Source organism: Bacillus rossius, chromosome 8, assembly GCF_032445375.1.
Source record: "Bacillus rossius redtenbacheri isolate Brsri chromosome 8, Brsri_v3, whole genome shotgun sequence".
Classification (NCBI taxonomy): domain Eukaryota; kingdom Metazoa; phylum Arthropoda; class Insecta; order Phasmatodea; family Bacillidae; genus Bacillus; species Bacillus rossius.
The window spans coordinates 357,935-374,247 of NC_086336.1; the positions used below are offsets into that span (position 1 = coordinate 357,935).

The window sequence follows — 16,313 nt, forward strand, 5'->3', positions numbered from 1 at the left end:
TATGTTTAATTAAATGATCGGTAAATTCGATTATTTTATTTCTAATTCCTCGCGCATTCCAGTAAAGGATGGTACTTAATCTACTGTCTACGGGGGTAGTATTAATGGCAGAACCTAAATTAAGGGTGTGCAGCATTAAAGCTGGCCGCTAATGCTGTCACGAAGCCCGTGGTGGCTTTTATTTTGTCCTCTATTGACTTGGACGGATTACACCAAATAGCCATTAAAATGCACATTGGTTCCAGGACGTGTGCCAGGTTAGGGTCCTGTGTAATGGCATCCGATTGGCCTACGAGCTTCAGAAAGTCGCTCGCGTCCATCGCGGGATTTAGCTGCGGTGAAGCAGTTGGCATTACTGTTGGTGAGTCAGTCTGCAACGGGCTGGCTTGTTGTTGCCCAGGCGCGACTTTCTTGGAATCACTGGGGGGAGTGGTGGAGTTGGGTGGCGCCTTAGTACCTGGCTGATCCATCACTTGACCTTGCGCCCGGCCTTTACCGTTTTTGTGCCCCGAATGGTGTTTCTTCGGGGGCCTCTGGGGCAGGGGCTGGCCTCTAGGTCTGGGTGGGTTTGCCAAGACAGGATACTCCAGTTCATGCCTATCGCTCAACACTGAATATTGATTAGGGCTCTGCCATTGCGGGGGGGCGGGGTAGCTCGGGGCTCGCCACGGCTGCCTTGGGGGCTGGGGGCAGTAGCCTGAGGGGCCGGCTTGTTGTGGGGGCGGGCGGACTTGAGCCGCGGCTGTTGCTCGCTTGTTTTCGCGCAATGCGCGTTTGGACTGCAGCTCTCTGTCTTTCCGCTCCTGTTGCGGGAGGTGACGCCAGTTCTCCCTCTTGTAGGCCATGCAGCCTCTGTAATTGGCGCAATGCGGGCCTTCACATCGCGCGCACTTTGCCTTCGTCCTGTCACCTCCCTGGGGGCAAACCTCGGTTTTGTGCCCTTGGCTGCACCATCGGCACACAGGGGAGGCTCTGCAGCCTTTTGCGGGGTGGCCAAACCTCTGACAGTTGCCACATTGGAGGGGGCCTTTGGGGTGTCGATAGTCCTCAACACGAATGCTGAGGCCTCAGAATGACTTCAGGTCGTAAATCCTTTCTGGATTTACGGCCTTCGGGAGCTCTACGACTAACTTATTTATAGGCTGCCTTGTCTGCCTGTTGTACAGAAACCAGAAGTTCTGCACTGGAAGACCCATTGCGGCGAACTCGGCCTGAATGAATTGTTTGTCGGTGCTGCTATGCACTCGACAAAACACAAACTTGTTCGGGATCTCGTCCCGTTGCAGAAGCACAGAGTGTTGCACTCCGGCCTGCTCCAGTGCACGCACTGCCCTGTGGTACTCCTCCACAGTGGCAGTGTGAATCATGAGCTGGTCATGGCCGCGACTGACGCACGACCAGCGCTCCTGCAGTGCTGCATCCAGCACTGTTTTAATGGCCGGGTAGCTGTGGCCAGAATCAACAAATACATACAGGGGTTTCACCTGCATTTTCTTTGCCTGAGGGGCAGGGTTTGGCGGGGCAGGGCTCGAACCTGCGGACGTGTTGGCGGCCGTTTGATTGGCCGAGTTGTTTGCCCTTCTGACGGGCTGCTTGCGAAGTCGCTCGGCCTGCTGCCTTGCGATCGCGGGGTTCGTCAGTGGGGGGCGCAGTCTTTCGTCCTTTCCTCCCGTTTTTTGTTTTTTTGAGACGACTGTTGTAAAGCCGTCGTCGCTAGACATTTCTTGTTCGTCGTCGCTCGGCAGGGTCACATCGATGCACTCCTGCATCACCTGCTCGTCACTTAACTGGTCAGTCATGTCGCTAGTTACACCCTACAACGCACTAACACCCACTGACCACGCACCCGGTATTAAGCCAGGTTGTGGCTAGGCTGTAGGGTTAGCTACAACCCGGGTTGTTTTGCACGCTTACACTTCTTAGAAAAAAACCTGGGAATACCACCTGGCCTGTGTGCGAGCAAACAGGCTGTTCCTGGAATCTCGCAGCTCCGCTTGACGCGTCCGTCCTCGGCCAAGGCTCGAATTTTTTTTTTTTTTTTTTTTTTTCCTAACCTAACTAAAACTAAGTGTATTTTGGAGGGGTCCGGGTTAGGGAGGGACCTAGGTGCGTCTCAGGCCGAAGCCTATACGCCTAGTCATGCTGGGATTAGCCATGCAAGGAGAGGGTCGCATGCATCATGTGCTAGGAGGGGATTGGCCAGCCATGGCAGCGATTGGCGCCATGACTAACTCCCCTCACTCTTAAATCTAGACTATAACTAGAGATAGGTTGGGCCCAGGTAAAACCTGCATAGACACAGGGAAAACCCTGGGCACATTCATGCGGGATGCAAATTGGCATGCATTACGTGTAGGAGTTTACAGGAGACAGAGGATGGTCTGGATGAAGTGTTGGACAGAGTAGAAAAGAGTCTACCATGCGGGGGTTGGGAACTTGGACTCGTAGTCCGCTTTGCTTTTTATCCAGGACTGGATTTAGTGACCAGGGACGCAAGCGCCCCTGGTGGTGAGTGGTTGCACTGACCACTCACTCCGCCGCCAGTCAGCACCTAAAAAACTAAGAAACTAAAACAGAAAAAAGATAAATGACTTACAAACTAGGCATTTCGTTACGAAATATGCAAACACCCAACTCAGGGATGGACGTGCAGTGCTTAAGATAAAACTAAAATAAGAACTAAATATATATATATATTTTTTTTATTTTTTATTTTTTTTTAGATTTTTTATTATTATTTTAGAAATATATATTTTTGATGACTATTACTTAGTATCTAGGGCTTATTACTAATTTACAAATCTCTAATATCTACTACTATACTACTAGTTATATATAGAGGAACTGTCGGTGTATAAAGTTACAGGTGAATTAAGTCAAGACCTATTCGCATTCTGGCATGGTTGCAAGCTTGTAATTCAAAATCCCATGTCTTTCAGAAACACAACCGGCACTGGAGGTGAAGCCTGCCAGGCGGGCCATGCCCATCGTACATAGGGAGTCAGCCCTAACACAACAGGCAGTGAACTCCCGGGAGCCGAACCTACACCTGCGTGCTTCGGACCATTTTGAATAAGCAAATTATTCGTTGATGTCTATATTTTAAGTTTCAACTCGCGGGAGACTGATTGGCCGATCGCTCAGCCAGCCACAGCACACTACGGAGGTCTGTGAGCCAAGACTGAATTTGGCATTTTATATTTTCCATGCAACTCTGGATCTTGTTCGCCCAGTGATGAAATATATGGGTTTCTGCTTATGGCACATTTATCATAGAATTTTTGCGCAGTTCGGAAATAATAATGTTTTAAAAGTTCGAGTTTGAGCTCTCTGTGCATAGCCCTTACGGGGCAATACACAGGCGCATCTGTCGCAATACGAATACTCTTATTCTGAATTCTCTGTAGCTTGATTAAGTGAGATTCCGCTGCTGTTGCCCACACCGGCGCTGCATACGTGATTATTGGTTTTATTAGTGCGTTATAAATTATTATTCCGTTTTTAACAGAGCTACCTAAACGTCTGCTCATGACGGGGTAGAGGGTCATGAGCCTAGTGAAAGCTGTTTTTCTTTTCGCCTCTATGTGATCGCGCCATAGTAGTTTCCTATCCATGTGTACGCCTAAATATTTAACCACATTTTTGTGAGGAATTTGCTCATTGAAAAGTGTTAGTCGTGGTCTATCTTCAAGTGGCGGGAGATGTTTACGCGTAAAAACTATAGCTTCTGATTTAGTAGGGTTTACCTTAATTCGCCATTTTGTGCACCACTGTTCTATTGAATTTAACGCGGTTTGTAATCTGTCTGCTGCGAGTTCTAGAATACTAGATCTGCTAAACAATACCGTATCGTCCGCATAGCAACCAAACTGAACTGATCGGTGTGCGGGCTTAGGCATATCGTGGATATAAATATTGAATAAAACCGGCCCCAAGATGCTGCCTTGTGGGACTCCTGCTTTAATTATTTTTAAATCGGACTGTGCTCCTTCTGTCGTGACTCTAAACGATCTATTTTCTAAATACGAGGCCAGTAATTTAATATAACAATCGGGGAAGCCAGTTTTATATAATTTATAAATTAAGCCTTCATGAAGTACTCTATCAAAGGCTTTTTCTATGTCCAAAAACGCTGCGAGATTATAGCTATTCTGATTGAACGCAGTTATTATTTGTTCTGTCATACGGACCAGTTGATGCGTTGTTGAATGCGCGCTGCGAAAACCAAATTGTTCGTCCGGCAGTACGTCATTTTCTTTAATGTGAGTATTTAGTCGCTGTAGAATTATGCATTCAGCTACTTTTGACAATGTACTCAGCAGACTAATGGGCCTATAATTTTGGGGCAGTGTCTTATCTTTTCCGGATTTATGAAAAACTATCACATTCGCTTCTTTCCACTGCGATGGAAAATACTGTAGTTTAAGTATTCCATTTATTAATTGAGCTAGGTATTCCAAAATTTCATCGGGCAGTTTCTTAAGGACTACTGCCTGAATGCCATCGTTTCCCGGTGCCTTACGTGGTTTCATACGCCTGATAGCCTGTTTAACTTCCTGAGATTGAGTTAAGTAAGGTTTTGAGGTTAAAGGCTGATTAAGTTTAATTGTAAGGTCTCTGTATATTCTGGCATTAAATTGCGGGTCACAGGGTTCGATATTAGGTTGAAAGGCTAATTCAAGGGTATTCGCGAAGGCTTGTGCTTTGTCTGTCGGTGTAAAAGCGAACCCAGTGCGTGTTTTTAGCGGAGGTATTTTATCTATCTTATGAAGGAATCGCTTTGTCATACTCCAGGTGCTACCATCTTGCACCTGTAGCTGAGAGACTTTCGTCTCCCATTGGCTGCTCCTCCATAGAGTTATTTCATCGGAAATTATTTTCTGTAATTCATTAATTCTCGCTTTAATGTCGCGCTGCCTACGTCGAGTATATTCGCGCCTTAATCTATTTTTCTGAGAAATTAAATCCCTAATATACACCGGCAGTTCATCTTGCTTAAATCTAACCACCTTTTCTGGGATGCACGAGTTAATTGCAGTTTGAATTTTAACTGTAAGTTCAGTGACTGCTGATTCGATGTTATCTTTTGTTTTGAAGTTGGCAGCATCGGCTGCAGGCAAATTATCGACTAAATACGTCTGAAAGCCTCTCCAGTCGGCTTTCTTGTAGTCTTTAATTTTTCTCGGAGGACTGATGTCAGTGTCCACGTCATCGAATAGTAGATGTACTGGAAAGTGGTCAGACGACATTTCGTGAAAAACTCTGAGTTCGAATCCCGTTTGAACTCTCTTATTTAATGCAATATCTAAAATATCGGGGTTGTGCCTTAGTACTCCGCTATCGTGAGTGGGCTCTGAGGGAGAATATACTTGATAATTTTTGTTAGACTCGTGTCTTTGCAGCAGTAGGCCATTGGCTGTATTGCTCCGACAGTTCCAGTCTTTATGTTTGGCATTAATATCGCCGACTGCTAGGAATGTGGGAGCTGAGCCATATAAGATGTCCAGCTCGTTTTCAGTTAGTGACCTGCCCGGTGGTGCATACATCGAAATAAGCACAATTTGTTGTTTATTGACTTTAAAAGTAATTGCCACAGCTTCTAATTTATTAAATTCAGGTAAATGAAATTCACTATGTTGTATACTTCTGTGGATTAGTAGGGCAACCCCTCCACTTCTGGTATCGCGGTCGCGCCTATAAATAGTGTAATTTAAGATAGTTAGACGATCTGTTGGAATTAAGTGTGTTTCGTTTATCGCCGCGATTCTAATATTATGTTTAATTAAATGATCGGTAAATTCGATTATTTTATTTCTAATTCCTCGTGCATTCCAGTAAAGGATGGTACTTAATCTACTGTCTACGGGGGTAGTATTAATGGCAGAACCTAAATTAAGGGTGTGCGGCATTAAAGCTGGCCGCTAATGCTGTCACGAAGCCCGTGGTGGCTTTTATTTTGTCCTCTATTGACTTGGACGGATTACACCAAATAGCCATTAAAATGCACATTGGTTCCAGGACGTGTGCAAGGTTAGGGTCCTGTGTAATGGCATCCGATTGGCCTACGAGCTTCAGAAAGTCGCTCGCGTCCATCACTGGCTTCTCCGCGGGATTTAGCTGCGGTGAAGCAGTTGGCATTACTGTTGGTGAGTCAGTCTGCAATGGGCTGGCTTGTTGTTGCCCAGGCGCGACTTTCTTGGAATCACTGGGGGGAGGGGTGGAGTTGGGTGGCGCCTTAGTACCTGGCTGATCCGTCACCTGACCTTGCGCCCGGCCTTTACCGTTTTTGTGCCCCGAATGGTGTTTCTTCGGGGGCCTCTGAGGCAGGGGCTGGCCTCTACACCTGGGTGGGTTTGCCAAGACAGATTATCTTGTAGCTTTATAGAAAATAATCATATTATAGATTATGTATGTTTACTTAAAGACTACTCTGGATATAATCCTTTTTATAAGGTTTGCAAGAGTAGTTTATTTATATTTATTGCACACATGATTATATTTTTAACACACATATATATATATATATATATTATATAATATAATACAGTTTATATTATATAATAATTCATATCCTTTTAGCTTGCTTATACAGGTTTCCAGGGCGTTATTCTGTCATAATTCTTATTCTTATTTTCAAAGAGAGATCTGGTGTATATTTTTAATTCTCTTATTCTTAATTAATTCTTTTCAGTTCATTTATCTAATTTGATATAATATTCCGGCTGTTCGATTACACTATACACAAGAAGAACAGCCAAAGAAACTTGTGTAGGAGATTCAAAGAGTTATTTTATTTTTCTGTAGTAAGTTATTCCGTATCGGAAAGCAGATCTTCCATCAGAGATTGTTCGTGCATCCAACTATCGAAACGCTCCAGTCTCTTGGATACTTCAAAGGTGTAATTTCTCCATATGTCATAAGTCTTCTTATCTCTCACAATTTGATTAATATCCTTAATATCAACATCCTCCATAGCCATCTTCCTTGTGTACTTGTTTCGTATGTCTTCTATTTTAACGCAATCATTTAGAACATGCTCTACTGTGTCTTCTTCCATGCACACAGGGCACATAGGGCTTTCCACTAAGTTAAAAGAGTTTAATTTGTGTTTAAAATTCCCGTGACCTGTTAGGAATTGTGAAGTGTAGTGGTCAGTACTTATCCATGAAAATTTCATCCGTTCTTCTATTGAAGGGAATATATTGTGTGTATGCCTTCCCTTGTCAGAGTTTCGCCACCTTTCTTGCCAGATTTCAATATTTTCTATGTGAATTCTGCGATATTTTGAAGCAGTGTATTCCTTGTTCATCTTTAATATCACAACTTTTGCTCTTTCTTGTATTAGTAGGTCTATAGGTAAGGCTCCAGCGATAACCTGCAGTGCTTCTAAAGACGTAGTTCTGTAGCTTTTTGTTACAGCAATTAGAGCTGTTCGTTGGGATGAGTTTAACCTTCTTCTTACATGTGAATTGCGTAGTAGTTCATACCAGACTGAGCAAGCATAGGTAAGTATGCCCAGGTATACTCCATTGTACAGTGTTGTCATAGTATTAGTGCTCAATCCTACATTTGTAGGTTTATGACTCCTTATTTTTTGCATTAACAGTAGGGCCTTTTGTGATGCTTCTTGTATGTGTTCTTGGTATCCTGTTCCCGTTGTGATTTGTACCCCTAGATACTTAACTTTTTGTTTTATCTTCACTATTCGTTCTTGAAATCTTATTAAAGGTGGTCTGTCTTTATGTAATTTTCCCTTTAGTAATACGCCTTCAGTTTTTTCAGATGATATAAGAAGTCGGACACTGCTTGCCCAGGTGTTGATAGAGCGTAGAATAATTTCTGCTGTCTGCTCTAATTCGTAGCGTGAAGTAGCGGGTATAATGAGCAAGCCATCATCTGCATAGCCATATATAATGTTATTTACTGGTAACTCAATTTTCAGAAGCTCATCAAATATTATATTCCATAGTAGCGGACCAAGGACTGAACCCTGAGGACAGCCCATGGAGAGCTTCTTTTCCACAACTATGTGGCCCAATCGACATTCACACTTTCTATCTTGCAGAAAGCCCCTTATGGTTTGCCAAGACAGGGTACTCCAGTTCATGTCTATCGCTCAACACTGAATATTGATTAGGGCTCTGCCATTGCGGGGGGGCGGGGTAGCTCGGGGCTCGCCACGGCTGCCTTGGGGGCTGGGGGCAGTAGCCTGAGGGGCCGGCTTGTTGTGGGGGCGGGCGGACTTGAGCCGCGGCTGTTGCTCGCTTGTTTTCGCGCAATTAGCGTTTGGATTGCAGCTCTCTGTCTTTCCGCTCCTGTTGGCGAACTCCAACACACCCGACACTCCCCGAACACACCCGACACTCCCCGAACACACCCGACACTCCCCGAACACACCCGACACTCCCCGAACACACCCGACACTCCCCGAACACACCCGACACTCCCCGAACACACCCGACACTCCCCGAACACACCCGACACTCCCCGAACACACCCGACACTCCCCGAACACACCCGACACTTTCTAACACACTCGACACTCCCTAACACACCCGACACTCCCCGAACACACCCGACACTCCCCGAACACACCCGACACTCCCCGAACACACCCGACACTCCCCGAACACACCCGACACTCCCCGAACACACCCGACACTCCCCGAACACACCCGACACTCCCTAACACACCCGACACTCCCCGAACACACCCGACACTCCCCGAACACACCCGACACTCCCCGAACACACCCGACACTCCCCGAACACACCCGACACTCCCTAACACACCCGACACTCCCCGAAGACACCCGACACTCCCCGAACACACCCGACACTCCCCGAACACACCCGACACTCCCCGAACACACCCGACACTCCCCGAACACACCCGACACTCCCTAACACACCCGACACTCCCCGAACACACCCGACACTCCCCGAACACACCCGACACTCCCCGAACACACCCGACACTCCCCGAACACACCCGACACTCCCTAACACACCCGACACTCCCCGAAGACACCCGACACTCCCCGAACACACCCGACACTACCCGAACACACCCGACACTCCCCGAACACACCCGACACTACCCGAACACACCCGACACTCCCCGAACACACCCGACACTCCCCGAAGACACCCGACACTCCCCGAACACACCCGACACTCCCCGAACACACCCGACACTCCCCGAACACACCCGACACTCCCCGAACACACCCGACACTCCCCGAACACACCCGACACTCCCCGAACACACCCGACACTCCCTAACACCCGACACTCCCTAACACACCCGACACTCCCCGAACACACCCGACACTCCCCGAACACACCCGACACTCCCCGAACACACCCGACACTCCCCGAACACACCCGACACTCCCCGAACACACCCGACACTCCCCGAACACACCCGACACTCCCTAACACACCCGACACTCCCCGAAGACACCCGACACTCCCCGAACACACCCGACACTCCCCGAACACACCCGACACTCCCCGAACACACCCGACACTCCCCGAACACACCCGACACTCCCCGAACACACCCGACACTCCCCGAACACACCCGACACTCCCCGAACACACCCGACACTCCCCGAAGACACCCGACACTCCCCGAACACACCCGACACTCCCCGAACACACCCGACACTCCCCGAACACACCCGACACTCCCCGAACACACCCGACACTCCCCGAACACACCCGACACTCCCCGAACACACCCGACACTCCCCGAACACACCCGACACTCCCCGAACACACCCGACACTCCCCGAACACACCCGACACTCCCCGAAGACACCCGACACTCCCCGAACACACCCGACACTCCCCGAACACACCCGACACTCCCCGAACACACCCGATACTCCCCGAACACACCCGACACTCCCCGAACACACCCGACACTCCCCGAACACACCCGACACTCCCCGAACACACCCGACACTCCCCGAACACACCCGACACTCCCCGAAGACACTCGACACTCCCCGAAGACACCCGACACTCCCCGAACACACCCGACACTCCCCGAACACACCCGACACTCCCCGAACACACCCGACACTCCCCGAACACACCCGACACTCCCCGAACACACCCGACACTCCCCGAAGACACCCGACACTCCCCGAACACACCCGACACTCCCCGAACACACCCGACACTCCCCGAAGACACCCGACACTCCCTAACACACCCGACACTCCCCGAAGACACCCGACACTCCCCGAAGACACCCGACACTCCCCGAAGACACCCGACACTCCCCGAACACACCCGACACTCCCCGAACACACCCGACACTCCCCGAACACACCCGACACTCCCCGAACACACCCGACACTCCCCGAACACACCCGACACTCCCCGAAGACACCCGACACTCCCCGAACACACCCGACACTCCCCGAACACACCCGACACTCCCCGAACACACCCGACACTCCCCGAACACACCCGACACTCCCCGAAGACACCCGACACTCCCCGAACACACCCGACACTCCCCGAACACACCCGACACTCCCCGAAGACACCCGACACTCCCCGAACACACCCGACACTCCCCGAACACACCCGACACTCCCCGAAGACACCCGACACTCCCTAACACACCCGACACTCCCCGAAGACACCCGACACTCCCCGAACACACCCGACACTCCCCGAACACACCCGACACTCCCCGAACACACCCGACACTCCCCGAACACACCCGACACTCCCCGAACACACCCGACACTCCCCGAACACACCCGACACTCCCCGAACACACCCGACACTCCCCGAAGACACCCGACACTCCCCGAACACACCCGACACTCCCCGAAGACACCCGACACTCCCCGAAGACACCCGACACTCCCCGAACACACCCGACACTCCCCGAACACCCCCGACACTCCCCGAACACACCCGACACTCCCCGAACACACCCGACACTCCCCGAACACACCCGACACTCCCCGAAGACACCCGACACTCCCCGAACACACCCGACACTCCCCGAACACACCCGACACTCCCCGAAGACACCCGACACTCCCCGAACACACCCGACACTCCCCGAACACACCCGACACTCCCCGAACACCCCCGACACTCCCCGAACACACCCGACACTCCCCGAACACACCCGACACTCCCCGAACACACCCGACACTCCCCGAACACACCCGACACTCCCCGAAGACACCCGACACTCCCCGAACACACCCGACTCTCCCCGAAGACACCCGACACTCCCCGAAGACACCCGACACTCCCCGAACACACCCGACACTCCCCGAACACCCCCGACACTCCCCGAACACACCCGACACTCCCCGAAGACACCCGACACTCCCCGAATACACCCGACACTCCCCGAACACCCCCGACACTCCCCGAACACACCCGACACTCCCCGAACACACCCGACACTCCCCGAACACACCCGACACTCCCCGAAGACACCCGACACTCCCCGAACACACCCGACACTCCCCGAACACACCCGACACTCCCCGAACACACCCGACACTCCCCGAACACACCCGACACTCCCCGAACACACCCGACACGCACTCTGCAGCCACCTGGTGCCGAGCGGCCTCGCCTCGCTCCAGTCACACAAGTCGACTTCCCAGTGACGTGAGTGACCTCGACTCCTGCTTCAGTGTTTCCAACACCAAAGTCCGATGTTTGCAAGTCCAAGTCGGTTTGAAGTTGTTCTGTGCCCAGCCACACGCCATGTCCTCTTTCAAGCCTCAGACATGTGACCTTCTAGCTGCGATACTTCCTTCCACTCGCCCACTCGCACTCGCTCGACGAGTAAACTAAACAAAGTCGTCGGCGAGTGTTTTTAAACCTCGGTGGCGGTTTGCCCTTGCCCAAAAGGTCTTAAATCAGCTGAGTTTGTTTTTCACAATTGTCTCGCTCAGCGAGTAGTCACTCGCTTCATGAGTGGCGCCGGCGAGTACCTGCGGCTCTATCCTCCCGGCAACTCGGTGCTGAGGACTCTCGGCCAAGCCTGGGCCTCATACACTCGCCCGGCTGTAGGGACCCTCCAAAGCAGGAGTCGCTCCCCGCCTCAAGCCACGTGGGTCGGGCGCGCCTGAGAGACAGGCTACCACCAGTGCCTCGCTGTTGTGCTGGCGGTGTCACGTCCAGGGGCAGTTACATTCAGTATACCATAGGCGTACCCAGGATTTTTTTTCGGGAGGGGGGGGGGGGTTCTTCCAGATTTTTTTCGAGGGGGGGGGGGGTCTGATTTTTAAGAAAAACTGCATAAACCCCAAAAAAATAATTGTTTATAATAAACTTTTTTAAGCTTACAAACTTTTTACAGAAGAATTCTTCTATTTTTTTTTGGCAAATTCAGTAACCACATTCTCCGGGTCGATGTGGATGTTGTAGTGGACATTCAGGAACCAACCACTGCAATTCAGATTTGTTTACGTTAACTTGCCAATTGGGCTGCTTGGTGACGTTTTCTCTCGTCGCTCGGTGTGAAACTTCAGAAAATGAGTTTTGGATGACATGACTGTTCATAATATTCTTGCCTTTATTTCGTGGGGTACGCCTATGCAGTATACCGTTGCGGGCGGGAAACGTACCCCGGCAGAAATAATTTTGCACCGGAGATTCAAGTAGAATATTTCAATTTTTAAAATAGTTCTTTGCCATGAGCAAGATAAGTCGCGGACCATACTGTTAATTTCCGTTAGTAAACACAAAAGGTTTTGGTTCGTTTTTTTAAAGAAACATTTGGTTCAACACAGGATGATAAATGCATATGCCAGATGTGTACAAATTTCAAAGCAAAAGATAATAATTTAGAACCTTGTTTACATCGATATAAATTGTAAATAAGCTTAATGTTTATAGATTAAGAATTATTGATGCCCATATATTGTTATATTTATGGCAAATATATTTTTTTAATGGATTGTGTATTTTGGAATCTTTAACATTTTAGCAGGCAGCCTAAAGGCTAAGTCTTTAGGTCTTGCGTGTAAACAATTTAGCCAATTAATTTGTATGGTAGCGAGTTGTTAACTCGACACAGGAAATAACTTTCCAGACGATATGTAAATATTTTTGTCGAAAGAAATTTTATTTTGCAAATATATGCAACATTTGAACTTTACTTTAATGCAAACACGCAAATTCCTCTCCCTATTTTTGCTTTGCTATTGATTTATTTAAATAACGCGGTACTTTGGTAGGGAGTTTGTTTAGAAAATATTACGGTTACTTTGGTAATTTGCATTAATTACACATTTATTTAATTTTTTTTCTTTACCAACTAGGTGCCACAATGTTTATCTTGTTCGGTGTTTGATATAAGACCACGGAGGGTGGCAACAGCCGAGAAGCAGCGTGTGTTGGCTGCAGGCTGCAGGCTGCAGAGGAGTGGATGTCGCTTACCTGTGGACGTGAGCAGGCCGTCGCCGATCCACGGGAAAGTGAACTTGTAGTTCGTGCCCTTGTCGAGCTGCACGTTGCTCGACAAGATAACCTACAACAATATGTCCGTCAGTTAGGAACCATAACATGTTACAACTAGTGTTAGCGAGGCCGTGGCCACACCACATTGTCTTTTAACCTTTACCAGGCGGAAAAAATAGAACTATTTCATTTAACGGAAGTCATGTATGAGTATACACTTTAATTTTAGACAGCCAATGTTGGTTAAAATAAAAGTTTGGTCTTTTTATGGTTATTTAAATTTTATAAAATTATTTTATTGTTTTTCAAATGATTTTGGTTTTCTTGAAAGTAATTTAAGTAAGAACATTTTATTTTTCTAAATGTATGAACAGTACTCGGTGTTGTACGGCAGTGGCTGCGCGGAGTAACGAATGTTGCGTGGCTCGGCGCGGCTGTGACGTCACCAGCCGAGCCGAGACTTGTTCTGTGCGACTGATGAAGCACTTCAAGGATATTTTTGATTTGCCCTTATTTCAAAATTAAGCATTGTTCCTATTCTATCTGTTGATTTTTTAGACACAGATTAGTTTATGCGCACATTTTTATTGTTGCTAAAATTATTGGGGTGTACCATAATTTTGATTTACGAACATAAGTTTATAGTACGAGAAGTGTGTCCTTTTGTACCATAACTGTGACAGTGCACTTTTTATTTCGTGTGTTACGTGACGGGCGCGGAGACGCCAGCGAGTGGAAGCGACTCGTCTGCCTTGAAGCCACGCCTCTCCGAGTGGGCGGAGCTAGCACTGCCAGGGTCGCGGCCCACGCCTGGCCCAGTATCACGGCCCTGCACCTAGCCCTGCACCTAGCCCTGCACCTAGCCCTGCACCTAGCCCTGCACCTAGCCCTGCACCTAGCCCTGAACCTAGCCCTGCACCTAGCCCTGCACCTAGCCCTGCACCTAGCCCTGCACCTAGCCCTGCACCTAGCCCTGCACCTAGCCCTGCACCTAGCCCTGCACCTAGCCCTGCACCTAGCCCTGCACCTAGCCCTGCACCTAGCCCTGCACCTAGCCCTGCACCTAGCCCTGCACCTAGCCCTGCACCTAGCCCTGCACCTAGCCCTGCACCTAGCCCTGCACCTAGCCCTGCACCTAGCCCTGCACCTAGCCCTGCACCTAGCCCTGCACCTAGCCCTGCACCTAGCCCTGCACCTAGCCCTGCACCTAGCCCTGCACCTAGCCCTGCACCTAGCCCTGCACCTAGCCCTGAACCTAGCCCTGCACCTAGCCCTGCACCTAGCCCTGCACCTAGCCCTGCACCTAGCCCTGTTCAGCCCCGCGCACTGAGTACACGCAGTTGCGCTCAATTCATTCAAGATTCCTTTTTGACGTGATAACGTCTTATAAATCGATGAACGCCGGCTGCACGCACGAAAAAGCATGACTCAACTTCACGTTCCGTCTGAGCCGAGCGTGCAAGTACCGGCCAACCACCGTGCGAGAAAATATTCTATAATATCAAACAGGTTAAGGCGAGCTTTTTAACTAATTGTTCGTTATTATATTTAAACAAATTATTTAAATTAAATTTGCAAAAACTGTAAATGATATTTGAAAATTAAAAAGTGTGCAATTTTTCATCAATGTTTTCTTATGACGTTATCACGTAAAATTATCGTCCGTAAACCGACTTTACAGACCACCCCCCCCCCCCCCCCCCCCCCCCACCTTTATGACAAAACTTTTGTTGGCACGCCTACTGGGGTCGAGGTAACCAAGCCTCGTGTGTCTTGCTGACGAGCGCCTGAACATTTGACCGCTCGCGCGGGCCCAGTGTAACTTGGCCTCTGTTACTCGCAACTGTGGTGCGGGAGAGAAACAGGATCGCTACACTGCGCGAAGCTTTCAGCTGAATCTCTGTAACCGATATTACGTATGTGAAATTCACTTCACACAATTAGAGGTGAAGGTTGCGTGCTGTACGCATACCGCACCTGAACTGGACTCGTGAATCCATCCCGCTTTTTCAAGCTGCGGAACTTTCAATTGGGGTTAAGTATAGCGTCTACAGCATTGGTGACCTTGACTCATTGCTGAGAGTAGCGCACCGCGCATCTACTGGACTTACATTGTTCCAAACATCTACAAGCAAGACATAGAGTTGATCCTTTCATTAAGCAATAGTATACCTCGTGGCTCGTGAACATACCCATGGGACAGTAAATAGAGAGAATTAAAAGGTTAAATTTGGTGTCTTAATTGTTCCATATAAGTATTGTATTTTTGATTTATTTAGCTCAGAGATAATAAAACACTTCACTTTGCCAGTGGCTGTTTGTAGTGTCCTCTGTGATCACCTTCACGTAGCCCAATCCGAGGAGTTAGAGTAAACAAGGGTTTGGGAATGTTTTTGCACTTGGATTTAGTTAGTATTTGGTTTGGACTCAGGTGAGGGTTATAGACATACTGGCCTGCCTAGCAGCCTTGCAGGTTACTGCCAAGTGTTGTTAGTAGATTTTGGAAACACTGCCAATGGTAAGATATTTGTTACTGCATTTTTAAGGTTTAGTATACTAACAGGTTAGTAAACGTGTTGTTTAATGTAGTTGGTAGACTGTGAAGACCAATTCCATGCTCCGTAAATATTTAATTTTCTCTGCTAGTGTTTTTGTGTGTAGTTCTCAGATGTTGGAGTCTTTAGTAAAATATGTTTCGCGAATAAATTTTGGTTTTTGCCACTCCAGCGCGAGAACGACAGACTTTTTGCCGTCGTTGGACATGACCGTAGCCCAGCAGGGTGTGACGGTAGCCCATCAGGGTGTGACGGTAGCCCAGCAGGGTGTGACGGTAGCCCATCATGGTGTGACGG

The 16,313-nt window shown here is 48.8% G+C and overlaps 1 protein-coding gene across 1 annotated transcript in view; it reads right to left on the reverse strand.

The window, feature by feature from the left end:
• The window catches only part of LOC134535419 (cytochrome P450 4C1-like), a 95,968-nt gene that overhangs the window by 65,732 nt on the left and 13,923 nt on the right, over nucleotides 1–16,313 (reverse strand). The window contains exon 4 of the mRNA XM_063374499.1: nucleotides 13,441–13,531. Within this exon, the coding sequence (XP_063230569.1) occupies nucleotides 13,441–13,531 (91 nt within the window). The remainder of the gene's footprint in view (nucleotides 1–13,440; nucleotides 13,532–16,313) is intronic.